Source organism: Lissotriton helveticus, chromosome 5_1 (assembly GCF_964261635.1).
Source record: "Lissotriton helveticus chromosome 5_1, aLisHel1.1, whole genome shotgun sequence".
Classification (NCBI taxonomy): domain Eukaryota; kingdom Metazoa; phylum Chordata; class Amphibia; order Caudata; family Salamandridae; genus Lissotriton; species Lissotriton helveticus.
The window spans coordinates 2,082,292,587-2,082,318,859 of NC_136065.1; the positions used below are offsets into that span (position 1 = coordinate 2,082,292,587).

A 26,273-nucleotide genomic window follows, 5' to 3' on the forward strand; every position below is an offset into this window, starting at 1 on the left:
ATGTGCTCTGACCCTTTAAAAGTATATGTGTAATTGGCTTATCCCCAATTAGCATACCTTAGCTTACTTTAAGTCCCTAGTATATGGTACCATGGATAGCTACGGCCTGTAAGTTAAAGTGCCTTTTCTGGACTGCAGCACTGTTTGTGCCACCACAATTATGGCAAAGCAAAAGTTTGCTTCCCAGCCTGCCATTGCTGGCTGGCAGAGCAGTTTTAATTTTGCCATTAAACCCAATTGCAAAGCCCAAGTCTTCCTTTTCAGGTTTCGCCGGCACTGTGCTTGTGAAATCTATTGCATTTAATATAAATCTTAAAAGGGGCTTACATCCCGTCCTTCCTTATCATTCGTCCATGTGCTTGCCTCTTACTTTTCCTCTGTTTTTATTGGTTATAGCATATCATTCCCTGTTGTTCTCCGTGCCGTCTTCTTATCAGTGTCCCAAGGCCGAAATACTCTTTCCATCCGCATGATCTTCTATGTTATTTAACTATGAGCATGCATGGTGTTTTTTTCGATCTACTTCGTTGTGACTGTGCTGCTTATGGAATTTAAATGTAACATTTGTTTCATGCAAGTTCTTATTTTTATATTTGTAGGCACAGGAAGATTATGCACTGTTCTGACAGGATGTTGAGCTGATGTCAAGACTTGACCCTGGTTCCCCAGTTGGCCGCTATGGCCGCACCAGCACATCCTCTCCCCTCTCTCTGAGCCTTGCTTTCTTCAGCTGTCTAAATGGAGGGCGATTTAAGCAAATCAAGAAGAGGAGTAGCAAGGATGTCATATGCCTTAAATACACTTCATTTCACAAGATCCCCAAAGGGATGTGTTTCTAGCACCACCCAGGACCCTCAAACCCCAGAGCATTATTCCAGAAGATTATCACCGGAGACCCCAAACCCACCGTTGGTTTGAGCAATACTCTGTAGCTTTTCTGTCCTCCCACCTTGGGTGGACAGCATACATACACCCCTTCATCTACACGTTATAAATGGAAATCTGACCTTGAAACAGTCCCGGGGTCTCCTCGCATTAGGGTGGTTTTCAGTTCCACATAACAGGCAGGTGCCTTCAGGTGACGCACTAAGGGGTCCTCAGAGTCCACCTCAGCACTCAGGAGTATGGAGTGGTTCTTGACAGATGCCTTCACTAGGGAGTAAAATGCTTCATTGACATCCAGAACTTGTGAGGGGTTTGGGGCTCGGCCTGGACTATCTGGAAGACAAGAAGAAGAAAACAAGTTTGAAGTTTGAAAGATAGTGCTTTCATTTTATGCATTCTATCCTTAGTAAGTATGAATGTATTGGTCAATATGGTCTAGCAGAAATGTTGTACTGTGCCTCTGGAAGTTGGTTGTGGACCACGACCAGTAATGACAGGTGCTTTGGACATCTTCGTACTGTCTCTAGGTTCTTGCCTTCAGATAGGTCTTCAAAATTCGGGATATGGATTCCACTTTCGAGGTCAAGAGTGACCTTCATAAAGTATATCACAAAAGGTGCACAGGAGGCTACATGGGTGAAAGTGACGTGGAGGGGGGCAATACCAGTCTCCTGTCCGTGCAACCCATACCCTTGGAAATTAAAAACGCTGCATCTGGACCTCTTTCTCTACAAAAAGGTTAGTGACCCTTCACGCAAAAGAAAGGTGGTGAGAAGTAACTAAGTGGAGGCGTATCCTACAGGCCAGAAGCCCCCTCTCCTTCACTAGTACCTGCACTAGCATTGGAGGTATGTTTGAATTAATAACAAAGATATCACTTTTTCAATATGGAAACAACTCAGTGGTACTCTGTGTAAAAACCTCAGACCTACAAAGTTTACACTAAGTACCACAGTGACTCTCCTGCAGGTGCTATCTTATCAGCTGTGCTATGAGGGTGGAGGAATGAGACTAGCTGATCCCACCACTCTTTAATTGATATCACCCAGGCCTGCCTTATCTTGTGCACTACACTTCAGGACCAGCAGAATAGTGGCATACTCTGCTGAACACCTACACTACACTGCACCACACTATATTATTATATGTAGCAACTTCAGAGCTGAATACGCATCATCTGCCATATCTTGCTAAGGCAATTGGCCCCTCTTGCATCATATCCAATTGAACCTGCACAGGCTGTATTTGTAAGAGTAGAGGCTGTTGCCAATCACTATAATGACTTCCACATTATCAGGGCTAGAGTTAAAAATAAACTTCATGGACCTCCAGGGTACCCAGAGAAACAAGCAGGCAGGGGCATCAAGAGCAGCTGAGTTTACGGGCACCTGAAAAGTTAATAGAGCTTTGGGTTGCTTTTGTGTGTGGAGTAAAATAGAATTTTATTTTAGTCAACATAGAAAAGTACTCAAATAGATGGGTCTAGCTAAGCCCTGCCAGCTTTTTAGAGATGCCATCCTATCAGAAGACCAACCCATAGGTCCACCCGCCTTCGGCCTCCATTAGAAGGCGCAGTCTGGTACCTGAGGTCATGTACTGTTCAAACTTGTGCCCCATGTAGTCGCAGCAATCTCCGGCATCAGAGAAGTCTTCATTATCTTCAATTTCGAGGAAGTAGTAGGTCCCACGAAACAGGGTGACTGCCAACTTCCAGCCATTCTGGACATGAGGCGTGACGAGAACCTTGACCAAGTGCCCCCGGCGAACAACAAAGTCAAAGTTTACAGGCCTAGAGGTGAAGGAGAAAAATAAATTAAATGAGAGGAGAGAATGGCAGGTACTGGACTAGACTAGACAGATGCAAAGAGTGTCAAACACCAATGGTGATCAGGTTACCCTAAAAGCTGCAAATGTTGCAGGAAATGTTGCCTTACCCAAATGGATGGGAGGAGGGAAGGAGGTTTGAGAGGTTCCAAACTCTGTGTCAAACCGTGACTTTAAAAAGACCAGCAAAGATGATTTCCCTGGCTCAGAATGTGGGAGAGACTGAGTATACAAGGGATTGATACTAAGGTTCAACTGTACTATATAATTAAGTGTGCTGAAGTATACTTGTGCACACACTGCATGCTACACAATCAGAGGCGTACCTTGGTCAGTAATATTGAGGGGGGAGCCCTTTAGATTATCCAACAATCACGGGGGCATATAATGTTTCAATACATTATACGACAAGCAGAGTGCATGAGAGGGGCTTAAGTGGCACTGGAAATGGAGAGGAAAGTGACATGGTAGGAGTATTAAGAGAGAAAATACAATATTTCATAAAATGACCAATATTTTTGAGGACTTTCAAAACCGAGAGGGAGTATGTGTGCATTTTTGTCGGTGTGTATGTAAATTTACCGTTGAAATCCGACAGATAGCTTACCGCAGCTGACTGAAAGTACCTGTACCCAACTATTATTCAGAAAATACATTTATTAGGGACGTGTAAAACCATAAACCCCCCCCCTGAAGCTATGCCTCTGTATACAATGCAATGTGCAGCAAACAATAGCATCAATCTACTTTCGCATGATGTGAGATTTTTGGTTGAGGAAGGTGTGAACACTACTCAAGCAATAAATATAATCCCTGTCAGGGTGAACCACAACCAGTCAATAAATTAAACTATGCTTAACCCTCTGGTAGCTCGGCACAAAAGCAGTCAGGCTTAACTTAGAGGCACTGTGTTAAGTATTTATGTAGCACATAATCAGAAAACATAACACAAGAAACGTTCCAACCCATATTAGAAACATAGCATAAAATTTAATAAATAAAATGACACCACAACAAATTCAATCCAATCAGTAGAACTAGAGTTAAAATTCTTTACGTTTACAGTGAAAAATAGCGCCAAAAAGAGCAAATCGGGTATCTGGTTTTGCAAAACTGGGCCAAAGTTAAAAGTTAAGGCCTACCACCCTGGAGCGCAGTTTTGGCTACATGGAGTGGATTGGGCCCATCTTTCGCTTACCTCCAGACTAACATTCAGTGGGGCAAGCAGCCGGCAGTGTCTGAGGAGGAGGTGTCTTTATCGGGGAGCTGCTGGTCAAAGTTGCCGTGAAGGTTTCTATATTCGGACTTAGTCTCTTTTTTCAGAGTTAAAAATCCTCTGTGTGATGAAGCTGCAGGCTGCAGCCTATGAAGGCTTTACGAGGCTGGATACCTTTCCTGGGAGTGCCCGGGTGACCGGCGATGCATCTTGGATGGATTGACGAGTAAGCATGGGCGGATTTTGCGGATCCACGATTCGCGGATTCAGCGGATTCACGGATCGTGGATCCGCAAAATCCGCGGATTCAGCGGATTTGCGGATTTGGGGGCGGGGCTTCCTCGAGCGTGTGGGCGGGGCCAAACGGACGGGGCTTCCACGCGAGCGCACATGCCTCTTGTGTGTCTAAAAGGTCAGAGACCGATCAGAGCAGCAGATTAAGAGACAGAAGCCCCTGGTCACAGGAACAGCACGGGGGTTGCGCTCGTAAAAGTCAAAGATGCCCAGCCTCCCAACGCTCACGTTTTTTTTTGGGCTGCTGAATGAGTCACTGCATTTGCGCTTCAACTAGTTCCAGCGACCAAGTGTGTGTCACTATGCAATCGCGCCGAAGTGCGCAGGGGTCCCTTGAGTGAAATGTCCATCATAGTGGGTAAATGGCGGGAAGAAGACGGTGCACACCTCGAGTGTGTGGGCGGGGCCAAACGGACGGGGCGTCCATGCGAGCATGCCTCTTGTGTGTGTGTTTATTTTTTTGTGCAGGACCGTCGTGCCCGAATGAACCCTGCCCTTCATATTTATTCAAGAAGACACACACCATTGTTGAAGTAATTTACGATGGCGCCGGCAAGCTGCCAGCGCCATCCTGCAAAAGTTACTTAATTAGCTTCAACAGGAAGCTCCAACTGCTAAAATAAAGCAGGCGCTCGAGCCCCTGCTGTATCTTATCTGTTAGAGCTTCCTGTTGAAGCTAATAAAGTAACTATTGCAGGATGGGCGCTGGCAGCTTGCCGGCGCCATCGTTAATTAGGCGCGCTTGAACTTTTGACCGCAAAATCCGCTCCGATCGCGGATTGCGGATTTTCGGCAAATCCGCGAGAGTTCGCGGATCGCGGATTTGCCGAAAATCCGCAAAATCCGCGATCGGAGCGGATTTTGCGCTCATGCTTATTGACGAGCAGGGAGGTCCAGGTCTCCTGTTGGTTCTCATGCTATTTTCTGGTGAACAATTTTTGAAGTCTCAGGTTTTAGGGTTAGGCAGGTTTAACACCTTTAGCCACAATTCCAAAGGCCTAGGACTGATTGGGGACCACTTGGAGGTCAGGACTAACTCCAGGCAGGGACCAGGTGCATGGTTCAACAATGTTGGAGCCTGTCATGTCCCTGTAACTCAGAAGAGCAGGCCAGCCAACTAACCCTTGGAGTCACTCTGGTAGTCTTGGGTTCAAGGAGCAGGGAAGGTCTCAAGCAGCACAGCAGTCCTCTGGGGGTACAAGGCAGGCTTCAAGCAGCAGGGTAGCCCTCTAGAATACAAGGCAGGCCTTCTGAGCTTCTGTCTAAGAGTGAACTGAAGGAGGATTCTGAGGACCCATTGTTTATACCTGGTGCAAGCCTTTGAAGTGGGAGAAACTTCTATGCCCTTTCTACCATTTGTTGCTGGAAGCTCTCCTTTCCCATGCTAGGGCTCCAGAAAGTCTGTGGCCTCAAAAGGCTTGTGTCAAGTTCTTTGTGTATGTGCTGCGGTAGCCCCTTTGAAATGTAAGTGGGGCAGAGAACATCCTGACAGCATTACCCATCCTTCCAACATTAAGTCTTCCTTTGTGAACACAATGCCAGATGAGTGGCGCCCAAGACTAAGTTTATCACCCGCTCGGTCTTGGGGTGCGGGGAACTGTTGATTGGCCTACCCAGACTAACTGTGTGCACGCCACAGATGGGGGGTGTGTGGGGAGGATGTTTGTCTCATATCTATACAATGCCGTGGCACATGCCATCCGTTGGTGTCTTATTTCTGATGCGCGACCCTACAAAAGGAGAGTATAGAGAATTGATCATAATGGGGGTCGAGGTGGCGGAGCTTTCACCCCCACAGTTTACTTCTTTTAGTTAAATGTTAGGGTGACAGGCACTCTGCATGGTTTGTTTGATGTGCAGTTCAAGGCCCAGAGTGCAGGGGACCAGGGAGGGGGGAGCTGGGTTTGGGGGGTGTTGTTGTTTTTTCAAAGTTCAGAGATGAAGGCATTGTTTCTCGGTAGCCAGAGGGAGGAATTAATAGTCCACAGGTTTGCAGATGCCCACACACTGGAATAAAAGCCTTAGGCTGCTGAGCTGGAATGTCAACGGTCTGGGGGGATAAAGTGAAGCCTTGTATTGTCTTACAGCACATTAAAAGGCATTCCCCGGACATAGTGTTCCTCCAGGAGTCTCATCTTGTAGGCAACTCCTGTCAGGCCAGGAATAGGTGGGGGTACAGACTGGTGGCGCACTCGGGCTTCACTTTCAGTTCCAGGGGGGTGGGCATTATGCTTAAAAAGTCTTTTCCACTCTTGATACAGCACACTTGGATGGATGAGCTGAGTAGGTATGCAGCTATCTCCGGGCAGTGGGAGGGCAGAACATCAACACTAATGTCAGTTTACGTCCCTCCGGGCTACAGGGCCATAATTACAAGGACTTGGGGGCCATAATGTTGTCGTTCCCAGAGGGTCACCTCATAGCGGGTGGAGATTTCAACTCAGTATTATCAGGCACGGTTGAACACCATCTACCACGTGCCGTTGGCCCCTCGCAGAGATGTCTTCCAGATTTTATTGACGCGATCGGCCTGGCGGATGTATGGAGGTTGTTTCATCCTACTACCTTCTTGTGCAGCATCCCAGGTTTGTTGCGTCCAGGAAGTACGAAATTTAATGTGGGGTATATCTGATCACACCCCCATCTGGGCTGAATTAGTGTTGAATGAAAAAAGGGTGGGTAAAATTGCACTAATCAACCCCTGGTACCTGTGCAATCCGGTGGTCAAGAGGGCTTTCCTTCAGGCCATGGATTGCTACTTCTTGGAGAATACAGGCACAGTCACATAGCACCAAACTCTATTGGAAGGCTTTTAAAATGGTACTGAGGGGACAAGCACTCTCGCTTATAGCAGGAGTTCAGAAAGAAAAGGTGAAAGACCTGGTTCAAGTGGAAAAAGATATCCTCCGGCTTGAGGAAGAGAGTGATGGGGAGGGTGTAGCAGATAAACTGCATGAACTCAGGCTCAAGAGGGAGGAATACAGGTCCATTGCCACTGATATGGCAAAACACTAGGCAGGGAAAAAGAAGGCAGGGTATACGACTTGGGTGACAAAGCGGGCAGACTCCTCGTCTGACTTGACAGGAGGGACCTGGCGAGTCGCCTTGTTCCAGAAATTGTAGATGCACGGGGAGGGTAATAGCGGACCCGTAGGCGAAATCCAATGAGTTTGCTGAACATTACCACCAAGTATACCGAACAACCTCTGTCTTGTCAGAGGAGGACTCACGGGCGCTGCTTGCAGACATCCGACTTCCTGCTTTGTCGCCTGATGAACGGAAGTCCTTAGATAGCGATTTCACAAACGATGAGGTTGCCCAGGTGATAAAAAACCTCCACTCCAGTAAGGTATTAGCCCCAAATGGCTTGCCGATAGAACTGTACAAACTAAAACCTGACTCCATTGCCCCACACCTATGAGCAATGTTTGTGCAGAGTAGAGAGAAGGGAATGCTTCCTGATGACCGGCGGGTAGCTACCTTAGTGACATTTTATAAGGAAGGTAAGCCCAGGGATAGGTGCTTGTCATACAGACGGATTTCCCTGCTAAATGCAGAACCCAAGATCTTGGCCAAGCTGTTGGTGAGTCGCTTGACCCCGATTGTCAGTAAGCTGGTACACCCTGATCAATCAGGCTTTATGCCTCATCATAATACAACTTACGGTGGCTGCATGGCGTGCTGGGCAGAATCAAAACAATTCAGGAGGTGGCAATGGTTGTATCACTAGATGCCACAATGGCATTTGATACCATTGAATGGTCGTATCTTTTTGCAGTCCAGACAAAGCTAGATTTCGGATCCAAATTTATTGGGTGGGTGAGGCTGTTGCATGCCAAGCCCATGGCACAGGTAGTGGTCAACAACAAGAAGTCGGAGGTGTTTGCATTGGACCGCGGGACACATCAGGGCTGTCCGTTGTCCCCCCTATTGTTTGCACCCTCCCTTGAGCCATTAGCGGCATGGATCCGTAAACATCCCATAATCTGTGGCCTCAAGTGGGCAGACACATGGGAGGACCGCATCTCCTTATATGCGGATGACATTCTTTTATATATTGCCTCCCCAAAGACCTTGCTTCATAGAGTCATCAACATATTTACAGCTTTCAGTAAGAATTCCGGTGGCCCAGGACGGCTTCCAATACCTGGGTATCTTCATCTCAACTGACCCAAAAACGCAGTACGATCGTAATCTGCTCCCCGCCTCCAGAGTTTGAAGCGAGATGTTGAGCAATGCAGGACGCTCCGGCTATCTGTGCTGGGATGAGCAGAGCTTTTTAGAATGATGGCTTTGCCCTGTTTCTTGTATGCCATGCAGAAACACCCCAACCCAATCCCAGCGCAATATTTTAAAGAAATTGAAGGCCTCCAAAGAGAGTTACTCTGGGAGGCAGACCAAGCATAGCCATACAAAAGCTAGTACTGTCATGGTATGATGGTGGGATAGCTCTCCCAGACATCAAAAAATATTATTGGGCTGCTCATCTGGCTGCAATCAATCACTGTACATTTAGGTGATGGGATGATCCAGTGTATAGGATGGACAAATGGCTGCTTACAGGAGGCAATTTCTACAGGCCATCTATTCTAAAACTAAAAAGTGAGCACTTACTGGGCCAAGCAGACACTCTTTACAAGTCTGGAAGGCAGTGAACAAAAGTCTGGGGTGGGACCGGAAGCTCACACGGGCCACTCCTTTGTGGGACACTGAGCATTTGGGAACTCTGTGGGCATCGAAAGGGTTTGACAAATAGTATCTAATTGGGATCTCAAAGATCAGAGATATGGGGGAGATGGTGTCATTTGCCAGCCTGTAAAAAGAATACGAATTAGCTGTTACAGAATATTTCCGGTATTTACAGGTGTGACATGCACTAATATCGAATTTGCCCAAGGGGGAATCTCCCCCAGAGTCCTCGCCGCATGAAGACAGGTTGCTGGATGGATACATGCCCACAAAAGCGATCTCCCTTACAATACAAGAAACTAATAAACAACACTTCCAATCCTGTCGTTTTGACCAGGGGGCGGTGGGAGAGAGATGGATTAGAACTTGACGATGAAGAGTGGCAGGAAGCAGTAGCATACCCGAGAGAAGTTGTGATTTCCTCTAGACTCCGCCTGGTTCAGTTGAAGATTTTACATAGGGTCTATGTGTCAGGGTCCGGGCTCATTAGCATGGGGAGAGTGTCTGACGGGTTGAGCAGGAGGCAATGTGGGCAGGACTTTACATTAATGCACATATAATGGGACTGTGCAGCTATTCAGACTTATTGAAAGGGGATACATGAGTGTATAAATGAAGTGCTCGAAGTAAGACTCAGACTTGAAGCCAAGCGATGTCTATTGAATGTCTGGGAACCTACCGATTTAAATAGCAAAGGGAAAATTTGGGTCTGATGATGGCTAAGAGAAACATCGCCCAGATGTGGGGCTCTGGAGTGTTGTCTACATTGACTACCTGGAAGGCAGACATGGATTGGTGCATGTTTAGGGAAAAGACAGTGTAAGTTGCACGGGGGTGTCCCAAAAAAGTGGTCTGCAATTTGGGACAAATGGAATGAATACAGGGGGAACATTTGCATCCCACTTACTGTCCATACCCCTAAAGAACCTCTAACGCATTGAGTCCCCACTTTCCCTGTCATACCGCTGTGGTTCATTAACAGAATGATGTCTATGTAAAATTGGTATATTGTTCCTACTTTTGTATTCAGAAATGTCATTTTTCTCTGTTTAATAAAAAGATTTATAAAAACAAATCTTCCTTTGTGTTAGTGTATGGGAGGAATACTCAGAGGCCAACTGACACTCTATTCCCAGTCATGAGACCCAGGACACAGGCTGCAGGCACCAAATGTTTAGAAAAAGAAAATAAAAACTTTCTAAAAGTGGCCTTTTCAGACCTGTGAATTAAAATCAGACTTTACCATTAAAGAGAATTTTGAGTTACAATTCTTTTGAGACCAAACTTGACATTGTTACCTCTTCCCAATCAAACGTTAGCACGTATTAAATGTAATAAGGTAAACAAATGTATCCAATGTGAGAAGTTGGCCTTGAAGTAGTAAAAAACAAATGTAAGAGTTTCTCACAACCAGGATATGTATGGGCATAGTTATAATAGGGTTGCATCGCTTTTTGCACAGCGCAACGGGTGCAATAGCAACGCAACCCTCACCAATTTACTAATACTGATAGATCTGGGAATGCATCAGAATGCTATGCCTTCCCAGGGAAGGCGTAATGAGGAGAAATATCTTTATCTCTCCTTGTTACTTCCTCTTTCTGCAGCACACATAGAAAGATGGAAAGGCCTCAGGGAATTGTTTTGAGTAGGAAGGTGCCCCTCCCTGCACAAAAACATTCCTGCTTACAATACAGACATACTTTAGGGGTGACTTATATGTATTTTAAAGGCAAGTTTAGGCTTGGCAAAAGGTTTATTTTGGCAAGTCGAAATGGCAGTTTAAAACTGCTCACAGGCTGCAAAGGCAGGCCTGAGTCATGTTTCAATGGGCTACTTAAGTGGGTTGCAGGCCCACTAGTAGCATTTTATTTACAGGGCCTGGATACATGTAGTACCACTTTACTAGGGGCTTATATGTAAATTAAATTCCTTACCTTCCGAAGTTCCTAGATGCTTATGTCACGAGATGTCTTACTGACTTTTTGGAAGAATCTGAATTACTTGATTCTCATCAAGCAGGGTTCCGCCCGGATCACTCCACCGAGGCAGTGATCCTCACAGTGTTAGACACTCTCCGCGACAAGGTCGATGGTGGCTCCCCTCGGGCCATTGTCCTGCTTGATCTCTCCGCGGCCTTTGACACGGTAGACCATAATCTTCTGGTCGATCGTGTCAGAGACGCAGGAATCATGGGACCCGCCTTGGCTGGATCATCTCCTTTCTAGAAAACCGGTCGCAGGCAGTTAGTACCGCGCCGTTTACCGCTCCCAGAATGAAAATTTCCTGCGGAGTCCCTCAGGGCTCTTCGCTTTCTCCCCTGTTATTCATCTGTACCTTCTCCCTCTTGTCCGAGCCCTGAAAGAGCGCCAAGTTTGCCCATTCAACTACACTGATGACTTTCAACTCATGTACCCTATTAGCAACTCTCCGGAGTCGGTCCACGCCTTTCAGTCCACCATGCTGTTCATTAGTCAGTGGATGAACAGCAATCATCTTAAGCTCAATGCGGACAAGACGGAGTTGGTTCTAACTGGCGGCATTACTAAGAATCCCTGGGGCCCTCACTTTTGGCCCAGGGAACTAGGTGTAGGTAATACTATTTTACCACTTCTTAAATACCGAATTTTACCGATTCGGTATTTAAGAAGTGGTAATATAGAGGGGGGGGTATGTAGGTGTTTCAGAATCGGTAAATACCGAATCTTTAAGATTCGGTATTTACCGATTCTGTAAATACCGATTCGGTAATGCCCATTGATTCCTATGGGCCTTGAAGCCCATAGGAATCAATGGGCAATATCGAATCGGTATTTACCGATTCGGTAAATACCGATTTCAGCAAGGGTGCAGGGGGTGTCACTTTGACACCCTCTAGCACCCCAAAGACGGGCATGTGTGCCACGTGGCACACAGACATGCCCTAAGTGCATGTCTGTCTGTCACATGGCTAGGTGTGCATGCACACATGTGCATGCACACCTGGATTCGGTATTTTACCACCCAATTGGATTGGGTGGTAAAATACCGAATCTGTAAGGCTTTAGGGACTCTGAAGAGTCCCACCTACATCTGGCCGTTACCGAATCGGTAAAAATACCGATTCGGTATTTTACAGAATCGGTAAATTTACCGATTCGGTAAATTTACCGAATCTGTAAAATGATGCCCCTACATCCCAAATACCCATTTACCGGTCGGTAACGGCCGAAATCGGCCGTTACCGGTCGGTAAATGGCCTCCTACATCTGGCCCTAGGCCAGCTCCCCTCTCCATCAAATTTGGCCAAGAGCCTTGGGGTAATCATCAGCCAGGATCTCACGATGAAGCCTCAGATAGGGTCAGTGATTTCTACCTGTTTTTTTCAACCCAGGAAAATAAAAAAGATCTGCAGGTTTCTCACCTACGAAGCTCGGATTCAGGTGATTCTTGCCATGGTCATGTCTCACATTGACTACGCCAATTCCCTTTACTTTGCATTCCCCTTTATCTATCAAAACGCCTACAGTTGGTTCAAAACCAGGCGGCTCGTTTGCTTGTTCAACCCAGACACCTTCATGTTACTCCTCTCCTGAAGCAACTTCATTGGCTACCGGTAATCCAGTGTCGTGCCTTTAAGGTTGGGTGCCTCATTTTTGAGTCACTCAATGGGAAAAGCCCTAAATTTGTGAACAACTTGATCCACAAGCACGCTCACATGCCAAATCTTCGCTCAGCACATAAGTTACTTCTGTCCACCCCCTCTTTTAGATTAAAGCGTAGTGGTGCCATTCTGGCCCCCATGCTCTGGAACTCTCCTACCTCCGAAATACGCCTCTGTACCACTCTCCTTAGTTTTAGAGGCCGTCTTACAACCTGGCTATTCCATCAGGCCTTTCAATTGCGCATTTGGACTTGGGTTCTAAGCACAGTAGCGCCATGATACCTCCCTGGTGTACATGCGCTTTACAAATTTATCTTAACATAACATAACAACATAACAAATGTGCCTATTGGGTGTAAGCCAATTCTACCATGTTGAAAGGATAGAGCAGATTTTATGATTGGTTAGCGGTAAAGTACAGAACAAAAATTAATTTCAGCAAACTGGAGGGGATTTGGCAAAAAGTTAGAGGGAAGACCACACCAAAGGCTAACAGGTCCAACACATGCAAATAGATTTTTGCACCTAAAATTGATGCAAGGCCTAGGCAGGGTTTGTACCCTATTTCAGTCAGGATGCACACTTTCCTCCAGACCACCCTACAACTACCTGCCCACAAGATGCCTGCTGGCTCAAACAAGCATTGGCAAATCCAAAAAAACGTGACAAATTAAAGCGTAGAGCTATTGGCTTTGCCAGTGCTTGTTTAAAATTCTCTTAAAGACAGGTGGTGTCCACATGCCTAATCTCTTAATTTTTGTTTCAAACCATTCTTCTTTCAGAACTGTTTCTATTACCCTTTCTCAATCAAATCCAGCACTTGTCCACGCTTTTTTAAACGACTCTCGGTCAGTGCATGCAACCCAACCAACACATTATATTATGACAGAAGTATGTATCTTATACTAAGCAGTGACACGTCTACTGGGCAGAAAAAGCAGCTGGTTGGCAAATTCAGAGTCCTCAAATTATACCAAAGAAGACTTTTTGGCTTAAGTAAATAATAGTGTTACGAAACAGACGTGAAAAACACAGCGATGAAAAAACACCTTTTTAGAAGTGTAGTGGGAGAAATTGTGTCAGCATGTGTGCATACCCAGGATTTTAAATGAAAATATAGAAGTGCAGGTACCCACTATTTTGAGTACCTGTTTCCTTCTGAGAAGTGCAGGTGCTCTCCCATTAAATGTATTGCAGCAGTGAGGAGAAGTGCAGGTACTCTCCATTTGTTTATTTATTTATTCTATAGTTTTATAGAGCGCGAACCAGACCCGTGAGGGTATCAGAGCACTTTACAGGATTAAGGGGTATTATGCGAAGCATAAGGACAGGAGGCATCAAAATTGGAAAGATAGGGGATACATTATACAGGAAAAACACGCAGTCTAAAGTCCAAGCTACATGTGGGATAAAAATTAAAACAGGTAGATATATTATACAAGTAGGCATGCAGTATCAGCTCTTGGGGGATGCCCAGGAGTACAGAATAGGTATCATCCGTAGAGGCCGTGAATAATATAAAATATAAAAGTGCCGGCACTCAGTACTGGACAGTACCTGCCCATGTGGAGCACTGGCTATACCTTACCTCGTGGAGGACAGAGCCCCCGCGCCTTGTTGCTGCGACCAACACTTCAGCAACCATGCCAATATGTGGTTCACAGACCGATCACGCCTCTCGGTAGTGGCCCGGATGTACCTCTCCGGGTACCCCTCCAGAAGGTCGAAGTGGACGTCGCTCATCCACTGAGCATCAGACCGCAGATAATGTTTGTTCCGACTGTCGTTGGGGAAGGTGTGACTTGCGGTGCGGGACAGACAGCCAATCTCCTCTGGATTGTAGCTGCCAAAGTTGAAGGGGGTATCATAGAGCTGCTGCGCTGTCGGCAGGGTCGACTGTACCCCACAGTATGAGGGCCACCACTGGGAGTCTAAAGAATACATGGCTTCAATTTAAAACCCTATGGAATAATAAAAAATTAGCACAATTTACACATTGCATAGTACAAACTGAATGAATGTTAGACACTAAACATAGCTGTTAATATTATACTAACCACTGACCCAGAAACATCTGCATTAATGTTATCGATGAGTGTTTCTCACTTTACTACTCTTTTTTAAGTCAAAATCATAATTACAGCATCCTTTGTGCCATGTTTAATTCTTATTTTGTGTTGTTTAATTGTAATGGCGCATGTAATATATTTTGTTTTAACTTTGAGACACCAGAGACTTACCAATTGTTTTTCATACAATTATTTCAACACCCTCCCAACAGATAGATATTAAGAGAGTTTAGTTTCTCGTGGGATTGACTATGGACGTACACGATCCACAAGATCCATAGAACATCAAATTAAAGGTCACATCTACAGAAGAGGTAGTGAAGGATCTCCAGACACCACAAAGAACATCAAAGGGGAGGTCACATCTACAGAAGAGGTACTGAAGAATCTCCAGACACCACAAATAACATCAAAGGGACGTCGCATCTATAGAAGCGTTACTGAGGACTCTTTGGAAATCACAAAGAACATCTGAGGGGAGGTCACATCAAAGGAGAGGTCCTTGTGAATCACCATAATACCCAAGGAATATCGAGGAAAAGTTCACATGCGGAGAAAAGGTCCTTATGGATCACCAAAACAACCCGAAGAACATTAAAGAGTAGATCACATCAAGAGGAGAGGTTCTCATGGATCTCCAGAACAGGCAAAGAATATTGAAGAAAAGGTTGCATCAAGAGAAGAGGCCCTTATAGATCTCCAGACACTCCAAAGAATGTTAAATAGAAGATCACAACCACAAGAAAAAGACTTGTACTCTCTAAAGCACTATGAAGAATATTGAAGACAGTATCACATCTGCAGAAAAGGTTTACGGACCTCCAGAACACCCTTCAAATATCAACGGGAAGGCCACGTCTTTAGAAATCTACAGAATATTATGTAGAACATCAAAGAGATTACAACCACAGAAGAGGTCTTTGATGGATCTCCAGAATGTCAGGAAGAATATAACATCAAATATCACATCTACAGAAGAGATATATATGGATCTCCAGAACACCACAAAGAACATCAAAGGGGAGGCTATATCTGCAAAAGAGGTCCATATTGCTCTTCGGAATAACCAAACTGTTATATCTGGCATCTGTTGGCATGATCTCCCCTGTCTTTTTGCCTTCTGACCTCTTGTTTTTGACTATGTGTTGAACTTTGTTTTTACTAGTTTTTGGACTCTGGGCATTTTACCACTGCTGACCAGAGCTAAAGTGCCTGTGTAATTAGGAAGGACACTTCAAGGGGAATCCCAAGTGTCCCAAGCAGGCACAGCCCCCATCGATGAGCAGTCACTGGAGATGGTGAGAGTAGCGTTTTAGGAGGAGTTTGTCTCAATTAGTGGTTGGGGCCGGCTGAGATGACTTAAGATTCCCTTGGTGACAGCGAGATGGTTCCAGAGAACCCTCATGTCTGACAACACTAGGAATTACAAGCAGTGAGTGACCATCGATGGAAAGAGAGTGGAGGCTCTAAGAAAAACATGAGCCAGAATGACAACCAACTGGTGTCATCTGGTGTCTTCAGAGCAGGTAGCCCCTAATGTGGTCCACTGAGTAGTTGTAGACAACAGTGAGCGCCAGTGTTTGGTGGTTCAGGTTCCCTTTGAGTGAGGGGTCACTAGTTCCTTGAGGGTAGCTGTGAGTCCATCCATGCCCGTGGATTGTCTGCTGGGCATGGATCATACTGCCTGGAAGGAGGTGGAGCTCAGGTTACACTTGGAGATGTTGAGATTGCCTTAGTGGGTGGGCCTGAACACACGGTCTATGGCAGCCCAGGAGGGTGATCAGAAGGACCTGGAGCCTGAAAGAGTGGCCCAGGTTTCTGCCAAAAAGAAGAAGGGCAAGGGGCGTGGCAAACCCGCTTCGGAAATTCCCATGGTTGAGGATGTGGCTGGACCTGTGGGGGACGCCCTGGTACCGACAGGTGAAGACGTGGCCAAACTGGGGAATCTGCCTGAGCTGGTCTATTGGCAGTAGGAAGGAGTCCCCCCAAGGAAGGAATTCTGTGTGGCGCATAAGTAGTGCCCTGCCCTTGTGGGTCTTCGGAAGCAGGCCAAGGCCCTGGCAGCTGGTGACACCTCTAATTACTCACCTGATTTATTGGGAGAATGATCTCCTGTATAGCAAGCCTAAGGTTGCTGAGCCTGGGGCAGCCCAAGTGCTGGTGGTACCCCAGCGCTTCAGAGCCTTCCTACTGGGTCTGGCCAATGATGTGCCATTGGCAGGTCATTTGGGGCAGGATAAGGCCTTTGACAGGCTTGTCAACCAATTTTATTGGCTCAAAATAAGAAAGGCATCAGATGCGTGCTGTAGGACCTGTCTTACCTGCTAGGCGAGTGGCAAGACCGGGGGGAGATGTAAGGCTCCCCCGCTACCCTTTCCTGTCATGAGCACCCCTTTTGAGCGAAAGGGAATTGACATTGTGTGTCCTTTTCATCCCAAGACAGCCATGGGCAACAGATTTAGCTTGGTCTTGGAGGACCATGCCACCCGGTTTCGTGAGGCTTTCCCTCAGAGGTCAGTGACTGCGCCCACCGTGGCCAGGTCACTGATGGGGATCTTTACATGCATGGGTTTCCTCAAGGAGGAGGTATCTGACCACTGTACCAACTTCATGTCCTTGCTCATGAAGGCCATGTGGAAGGCGTGTGGAGTAACCTACAAGTTCTCCACCCCGTACCACGCCTAGACCAATGGGTTGGTTGAAAGGTCCAACTTGAAGGCATGATTATGGGTCTTTCAGAACCCATGAGGTGAAAGTGGGACGCCCTCTTGCCATGCCCTTTATTTGCTTACGTGGAGGTACCGCAAATGGGGACTGGCTTCAGCCCTCTTGAACTTCTGTACAGGCACCCTGTGAGAGGACCTCTCCGTTTGGTGAAGGAAGGCTTGGAGCAAACTCCTAGGAATCCACCCCAGGATGTTTTAAGCTACATGCTGGCCTTCCACAACCAAACAGCCCTCTTCCAGAAACTTACCTAGGAGAATCTGGAAGCTAGCCAGAAGGACATGAAACACTGGTATGACCATAATACAACTCGTTAAATTTCCGCTTGGTCAAAAGGTGTGGGTGATGGCGCTCGCAGAACCCCAAGCTCTGCAAAACCGCTGGTCTGGCCAATTTGTGGTGAAAAAGCAAAAGTGATGTCACCTCTCTGGTGGACTTGCAGACTCCTAGGAACTCTGTGAGGGTCCTGCACGTGAACTGCCTCAAGTCACACTTCAAGAGGTCAGAGTTGACCATGCTCTTGGTCACAGATGATGGGGTGGAAGAGGAGATTGAGCCTCTAACCCGACCTCCTGTCTTCCAGTGGAGGATGTGAACCTCTCCCCGACACTGAACCCAGAGCAGCTGAGCGACTCGCCAGGTGCTGGGACAGTTTGCTTCGCTGTTTTCACTCACTCCATGAGTCACCCATTGGTGCACTCATGATATCGATACTGGGAACAGCCCTTCTGTTAAGCATAAAACGTACAGGTTGGCTGAACGAGTGAGGGCCAGCATTAAGGTGGAAGTCTCTAAGATGCTGAATTTAGGGGTTATTGACAACCATTGGTCCAGTCCAGTGGTTCCAGTTCCTTAGGTTACTCCACTTGGTGTGGCACACAAGCTCCAGTTCTGTGTGGACTACCGCGGGCTTAATGTGGTCACTAAGACTAACGCGCCCCTCATCCTGCGAGCTGTTGAGCTCATTGATAGGCTTGGATCTGCCAACTTTCTCAGGGCATTTAACCATACATCTGGGTACTGGCAGATTGCCTTAATGGAGAGAGCGCAAGAGAGGTCAACGTTTTCTAAGCCAGAAGGACACTACCAGATACAGGTTAGGCTTTTGGGTTGAAGAGCACCCCTGCCACCTTCCAGAGGTTGGTCAATCAGGTCCTGGCTGGGTTGGAAAACTAAAGTGCCACCTATCTAGATGACTTTGTAGTATTCAGCCTCCAGTTGGGATGTCCATTGGCACCACCTGGAGGATTTGTTGAGGGCCCTGCAGAGCGCAGGTCTCGCTTTCAAGGCAAGTAAGTGCCAGATCCGGCAGGGGACTGTGGTTTACTTGGGAGACCAAGTAGGGGGCAGCAAGAAGCAGCCCCTGCTGCCAAGAATGTATACCATTCTGGCCTGGGCAGCCCCTAACACCTAAACAGAGGTGAGAGCCTTCTTAGGTCTCACTGGTTACTACAGGAGATTCCACAGGGGGTACGGCACCATTGTTTCCCCCTTGACAAAGCTGACTTCCAAGAAGTAGCCACATCAGGTGATCTGAACAGAGGCATGCCAGAACTCTTTCAACACTCTGAAGGAAGCAATGTGCATGGCGCCTGTGCTCTGGACTCCTGACTTCTCCAAGTAATTTGTGGTACAAATTGATGCCTCAGACCATGATGTGGGGTCCGTGCTTTCACAGCTGAGCAAAGAGGGCCTGGATCACCCCATAGCCTTGATTAGTAGGAGGTTACTTCCCAGGGAACTGAAGTGGGGGGGCCTGGGCACCCCGTAAGATCTAAACAGAGGTGAGAGCTCTCTTAGGTCTCACCGGTTACTACAGGAGATTCCACAGGGGGTACAGCACCATTGTTGCCCCCTTGAAAGAGCAGACTTCCAAGAAGCAGCCATGTCAAGTAATCTGGACCGAGGCGTACCAGAACCCTTTCGACTACCTGAAGGAAGCCATGTGCCGCGGCGCGACTCCCAAGTTTCCAAGTAATTCATGGTGCAAACTGACGCCACAGAGCATGGCGAAGGGGCAGTGCTTTCACAGCTGGATGAAGAGGGCCTGGATCAACCCGTAGCCTTCATTAGTAGAAGGTTACTTTGCAGAGAACAGAAGTGAAGTGCAATAGAAAGGGAAGCTTTTGCTGTGGTCAGGACGCTGGAGAAGCTACTTTTTGGGACTAATTTCTGGGTTCATACAGACTACAGGCCCCTTAGATAGTTAATGCAGAAGAGAGGTTTGAACCCTAAACTGTTGAGGTGGCCCATTTCCCTACAGAGAATGGACTTTACGGTGGAACACATGGAACATAATACGCCAACTCTGATGGTCTTTCCAGGCTCTTCCGCCTCAGTGAGGAGAACTCCCAAGAGGTTGGATAGTTCTCCTCACTTTCTGCGGGGGACACACACATATTATACCAGGCATCGGTTGGCATGATCTCCCCTGTCTTTTTGCCTTCTGACCACTTGTTTTTGACTTAATGCTGAACTTCTTTTTTCCTGATTTTAGGACTCTGGGCACCTTACCACTGCTGACCAGTGCTAAAGTGCATGTGCTCTGTGTCTAAAATGTGATGGCATTTGCTTCCTCCATAAATGGGATATTTGATGGGCATGGCATTAGGCGTCAAGATGGCGGTCGCACTCTAAGAGTGCTCCGGACCCCTTCATCATCTGCCTCGAATCCAGCGCTCATCGGCACCCATCTGGACCTCCTACCTGACCGCTGTGGCTTCCCTGACTGGTGGTGCTCTTCATTCGGTGTTTTGGTGGCGGACCACGGCTTCTGTGGCCTCCTGTAGTTCGTGGCCTGTTGAGGCCTGCTTCGCGGGTGCGGCCACTAGCCAGCGGGGCCGAGGTGCCGGGTGATCCGTGGTGCTGAAGGTGGTCGAGCAGCTGTCGGAGCCTGAGGAGGCCGTGCGGCTCCTGCTGCTCCTGTCTCTTGAGAGGCCTGCTACCGGGAGCGAGATCAACCCTGCAAGGCTTTGAAGGCCCCAGCCTGGGATCGGCTGGCGTGGCGGCCCCAGCCTGGGATCGTCCGGCGTGGCGGCCGGCACCGGGGCGACAGAGGTAAAGGCGGCGAAGACGGCCTTCAGGGTGTGAGGCTGGATAGGCCTCTGGCTGTGGGTATCGCAGCGGATCCTTGAGGTGAGCGGGGGGGCCTGCTGCCGGTCTGGGCAGTGGTAAGGGTGCAGATCACTACCCCCCGCCTACAAACCACACGACCTCCTGGGGTTTGCGGAGGGTGCAGATCACTACCTCCGTCTACAAACCACGCGACCTCCTGGGGTTTGCGGCCTGTCGCGGCCTGGATGTCCCTGTGTGCGCAGCCCTAGTCAGTGGGGCAGAGGCACCGGAGATTATTGGTGCTGCAAGGGACTGGTGGACGGCGCTTGCTGCTCCTGGTCCATGGTGGGCCTGCACTCCGGAGGCGAGGAACGGCCCAGTGACGTAGTGAGGCCTCTGGCGGGAATTCGGCCGGCGCTGGAATGGAGGAGGTGTTGGGACACCGGACTGGAGGGGGGCCCCTGGCCGGGCAGTTGATCCTTAAGGTGAGTGGGGGGACCGGCTGTCGGTTCGGGCAGCAGCGTGGGTGCCGGATATTTCCCTCCCTCCCCCCACTCCATTTTCCATGTGCTTTGCGGGTCCTCTGCCCCTCTGCTCTATACCGGGGCTGCCTGAAGGATCTGAGCGTGGTGCCATGGGTGGCAGGCCTGAGGCCGGACCCGCGGAGTTGGTGGCATTGGGTGGGGCCCCTGCGCTGCCTGAGAGCCTCTTTGGCACTGTCCGGGGGTGCTTTTCCCCTCTTCCAGCATCCGAGGCAAAGACTGGCTGCACTATCGGGCGCCTCCGCTTCTCTTGCTTTAGACTTGTGTGGAGTCCCCCTTTTCCTGGCTTTGGAGTGCCTGGTTCTGTGGGGCCTGGACGGTGCTTGGCGTGGTGGCTGGGGCTTGACCCCCACAGCGGGCAGGGTCGGCCATCTCCTCGGGTGGCAGAGTGCTCCCTGTACGCTGGTCCTAGAAGGGTTGTTTTCCATTATTTGGGCCTCTGGGTGAGCTCGGCTGTGCGTGTTGAGTGCTTCTCCTGCCTTGCTCGCGGACGGCCTTCGCCTCTGCGTGTCGGTGGCGCCCGCGCCGGTCTCCAGTCCTCCCCCGGGTTCACTGCGGACACAGTGACATTGAAAGCTTCCCCCGGCCATAGGGAGGGACAGGGGTCCCAAGCCTACACCGGCCCCCATGCAAACTAAAATGGACCAGTTTACCACCTATGAGCAGGAGCCTCCGGGGGGAGCCACGGGTGGGGTGGGGCTGACCCCTCAAGACAGAGACCTTGACACCATCCTTCAGGCTATTAGGGCCTCACAGATGTCAGTTGAGGGGAAGATTGGAGAAATTAAGATAGACGTGTCGGAAGCCGAATCCCGCATATCCACGGCCAAGCACGACATCGCACAACTCAAAGAGCAAGTAGTCCATCTTTGCACTCACACCAAGGAGCTCCACAGTTGGGCCGAGGACGCGGAAAACCGGGCATGTCGCAACAACCTCCGTCTTGTGGGGTTTTCCGAAGGGGTGGAGGCAGGCCAGGCTGCCACCTTTGTTGTAGAATGGTTCAAGGCATGGATGCCTGGAGAGGCCCTGTCGACGTGGTGTGTAGTAGAAAGAGCTCACAGGTCCCTGGCGCCTAAGCCTCCTCCCGGTGCCGCATACCCCCCCACCCCCCCACCCCCCCATTATCCTCAAAGTTCTCAACTTCAAGGACCGTGACGCCATCCTGCGGGTGGCCCAGGCGGCTGGTCCCCTCAAGTTTCAAAACTACGTTATCATGATTTTCCTGGACTACAACAGGGAGGTCCAGGACCTCCGGCGCTCCTACACGGAAGTCAAGAAAAAGCTGCATGCCCAGGGCCTACAATACCTGGTCCAATTCCCGGGACGCCTCCGGGTCATTTTTCAAGGCAAGACTCAATTCGTTGATTCACCCCAGGCGGCATGGACATGCCTGACGGAGGCGCGTCCCCTCACAAGCACCAGCACTCAGATCCTTGAGTGTGGCAGCTCCAGATCCTCACGACTCCTCCAGCCAGTCAGGCTCTCCGCCACACAACAGACATCGCTCCACTGTGAATTTAACAAGCGCGTCCCTACCGATGGCCCAGGTGGAGGTGGACTCAGACCTTTCCCGCATTCCCACTCTTTAACGGCAATGCAGTCAGACTCAGATGTATGTCCACCAGCGGGGGAGGGGGGGGCAGTCATCAGACTTTTGGGATGTCCTTATGTTCATTCACAATGTTATTGCCGATGCACTGATTATCCGTTCTTCTGGAGGGGTCCTCCAAGCAACCAATCCAAACATTTTAGTTTGGTCTAGTTCAATGGGGAGTCGACAGATGCTTCCGTTCGCGAAGTACAGGGTGGGCGAGGGGGAAGTACAGGGGTTTGGAAAGGTTTTTTTTTTCCTTTGTTGTTGTTGGGGCCTGGGAATGTTTGCTCCTAAGGTTTAGTATTGTTTTTGTTGTTCTGCTGCACCAACACCTACATGACACTCGGATCCTCTGCTATATGGGTCCAATACACATGATCATTCCCACCAGCGAGCTTTCACATCTGCTCCAGGCCCTGCATTTGCTGTCGGCTCTCCAGGGTTCGATAAGCCACTGTAACGACCGCCAGCCCCCATGACTGACACACCATCTCCGAAGCAGCCCTCCATATTTTATCCTGAAAAGTTAATGGCCTCTTAGACCGCCACAAAGAAACAGCCGTACTGCGCTACACACAGCGCCTCAATATAGAAGTGTTTTTGCTTCAAGAGACGCACCTGAGGGTAATCAATGCCCCTTTCTAGCGTGTTACGGCTAGGATAGGGTTTGGCACTCGGGCTTCGTCCGAGGTTCTCATGGCTTGTCGATAATACTGAAGCGCACCCTTCCCTTTGTGCTTACACAAGTTATTCACGACCCGTAGGGCACGTTTGTGATCATTTGCAGTACACTTGGGGGCATCCCCCTTAACCTTGTGTTCATGTACTCACCTTCGATGCTCATCACGACTCTAAAACAATCCACCGCTCTGCTGCCCACCCTCCCCCTGGGGTCCACTGTCATTGGGGGCTACTTTATTGCGGTCTCCACCCCACGTCTTGACACGACAGGCACTCCATCTATTTCCAGGCTGGTACAAGCAAAACAGTTAACAAACTGGGCTGAATCCCTTGGCCTCTGCGACGCATGGCGAATCTGGCATCCACGCGCTAAACAGTTCACGCACACCTCCGTTGCACACCACACACAGGCGCGTATAGATGCAATTTTTATTCCGTCTATGGACTCCACCACAATCCAAGATGTCGGCATACTCCCGAGAGGTATCTCTGACCATTCCCCACAGCTCCTTAGTACAGGGACTACCCCCCCTCCCTCCCACTCCTGCCCAATGTGGCGGTTGAATGCCTCGTTTCTTCAGGATAAGAAATTCAAGAAGGCAGTGGGACTGGAACTGAAGCAATACTTTGTCACCAATATGGGGTCGGTTCCTTCCCGGGGTACCCTGTGGGAGGCGGGCAAGGCCACTATTCATGGATTTGCCAAAGGCCACGTCCAACGGCAATGGCAACGGCAGGCCCATCTGTTGCAGATCACTTCACTGGAGACGCAGGCTCTACTCCTTGAGCACTCCCCTCCACGGATGGCGACGCGGCTCAAGAGCGGCGCTTCATGAGCATTCGAAATGAAATCAAGCAACTCTCGCTGGAGGCAGCTAAGCTCCTGTGGAGATCTTCTGTGGCCAGAGTTTATGGCTGGGGTGACAAAAACGGCACAATCCTACATAGGCTTGCCACGTACCCCAGAGCGAACCGCATTATCCCAGAGATACTGGATCAGGAGGGGTCGACACAACGGTCCCCGGTGGCTATGGCCAACGCCTTCTACCGTCAACTTTATGCCAAACAGACCCCGAGGCCGTCGCTCTGTGAGCTGATGGACGAGACGGGTGCCCACCTCCCTCAGCTGGACTCTACTGCTCAAGCAGATCTTGACCGCCCAATCTTGCACATCGAGATTAATGAGGCTATTGCTTACACCTCGTCAGGTAAGACTCCTGGCCCGGACGGCCACCCCCAGGAATACTATGCAGGGTACCACGAGGTCCTTGTGCCCCGCCTGGCTGACCTGTATGCCGAGGCCTTGGAGAAAGGTTCCTTCCCACCCGAGACAGACATGGCCACCATTGTAGTCCTCCCAAAGTCACAACCGCCATCTCCCCACTGTGCTGACTATCGTCCCATCTCCCTTATTAACACAGACGTTAAATTATATGCTGCAATTCTTGCCCAACGGCTGAAGCCTTACCTTACCACATTGGTCCATCCGGACTAATGTGGTTTCATGACCCAGCGAGGCACCAGACATTGTCTCCGACGGCTGCACCTGGCCCTGGCTCACCGCCAAGTGCTTTCCCCTTATTTGGCACTCCTTCTCATCAATTCCCCCCCTCGCCCAGCGCCTTGAGACCCCTACAGGTGAGTAGCGCGCTCTACAAATGTCTTGATTGATTGATTGATTGAATTTTGAGAAGGCGTTCGACTCTGTGGATTGGACGTATTTAGATGATGTGCTGGCGGCAATGGGTTTTGGCCCTCGCTTCCGTCAGCTGGTCGTGGTTCTGTACACCTGGCCTCAAGCGTGCGTCTTGGTCAATGGGGTTCTTTCTGACGCCTTCCCCATTCAAAGGGGAATGAGACAGGGTTGCCTCCTCTTGCCCCTTCTCTTCGCCTTGGCGATGGAGTCTCTAGCGACCTTGATGAGTACGAGAGTCTCGTTCGGGGATGGGAGTGGCCCAACTCTGAAGTGGATAAGATCGCTCTTTATGCAGACGATGTCCTGCTCTTCTTAACCGATCCCGCCCAATCAGGTCCTTGTTGTCTCCAGATCCTACGTTCTGAACAAACCTCCGGCCTCCAAATGAATTCTAATAAGTCGGTCCTGGTCCCGTTCCATCTCTCCAGAGAATGTTTCGACTGGCAGTCCATGATACCGCTGCGGCGTCATTCCTTTAAATATCTTGAGATCTGGGTTGCTCTCCTCCCGTAATTGAGGTGGTCCCTTAAGATCAACCCGCTCGTAAAGAAAGCTAAGGCGGACCTCCACAGATGGCAGACACTGCCCTTTAACACCTGGGGGGAAAGTGGGGCGCCTTGTTTAAAATGATGATTCTTCCCAGATTTCTTTACTTCTTCCAAAAAAAAACCTTCTGTTTCTACGGGTGTGGTTTCGGGAGATAGACACTATGGCTACTAAATTACTCTGGGGGGAAGGGAGTGCCCGGATGGCGTGAAGTATCTGTCAGATTCCATCATTCGATGGGGGCATGGGGATGACACATTTATACCTCTACTACTTAACAACTTGAGTATACATGACTGGTTCAATGCCCACTTTTACACACCTTGCCATGGACGTACTCATTGCGCACTCACACTGATAAAAGTGCATTGAATAACTACTTGTACACACCTTGCCATGGACGCGCTCACTGCGCACTCACAGTGGTAAAAGTGCATTGAACTCACCACTCACACTGATAAAAGTGCATTGAATAACTACTTGTACACACTTGCCATGGACGCGCTCACTGCGCACTCACAGTGGTGAAAGTGCATTGAACTCACCACTCACACTGATAAAAGTGCATTGAATGCCCACTTGTACACACCCTGCCATGGATGCACTCACCGAGCACTCACACTGATAAAAGTGCATTGAATGCCCACTTGTGCACACCCTGCCATGGATGCACTAACCGCGCACTCACCCTGTTAAAAGTGCATTGAATGCCTACTTGTACACACCTTACCATGGACACACTAACCGCACACGCACACTGATAAAAGTGAATTGCATGCCCACTTGTACACACCTTGCCATGGACGCACTCAC

General features: G+C 49.0%; 1 protein-coding gene across 2 annotated transcripts in view; it reads right to left on the reverse strand.

Annotated features, from left to right (window-relative positions):
• The window catches only part of LOC144756331 (decapping and exoribonuclease protein-like), an 80,785-nt gene that overhangs the window by 38,151 nt on the left and 16,361 nt on the right, over positions 1-26,273 (reverse strand). For both annotated transcript variants that reach the window (XM_078646048.1, XM_078646045.1), the window contains exons 2-4: positions 14,140-14,512; positions 2,469-2,674; positions 1,008-1,218 (exon numbers count right to left, since the gene is read on the reverse strand). In XM_078646048.1, coding sequence (XP_078502174.1) covers positions 1,008-1,218; positions 2,469-2,674; positions 14,140-14,495 — 773 coding nt within the window. In that variant the 5' untranslated portion in view covers positions 14,496-14,512. The remainder of the gene's footprint in view (positions 1-1,007; positions 1,219-2,468; positions 2,675-14,139; positions 14,513-26,273) is intronic.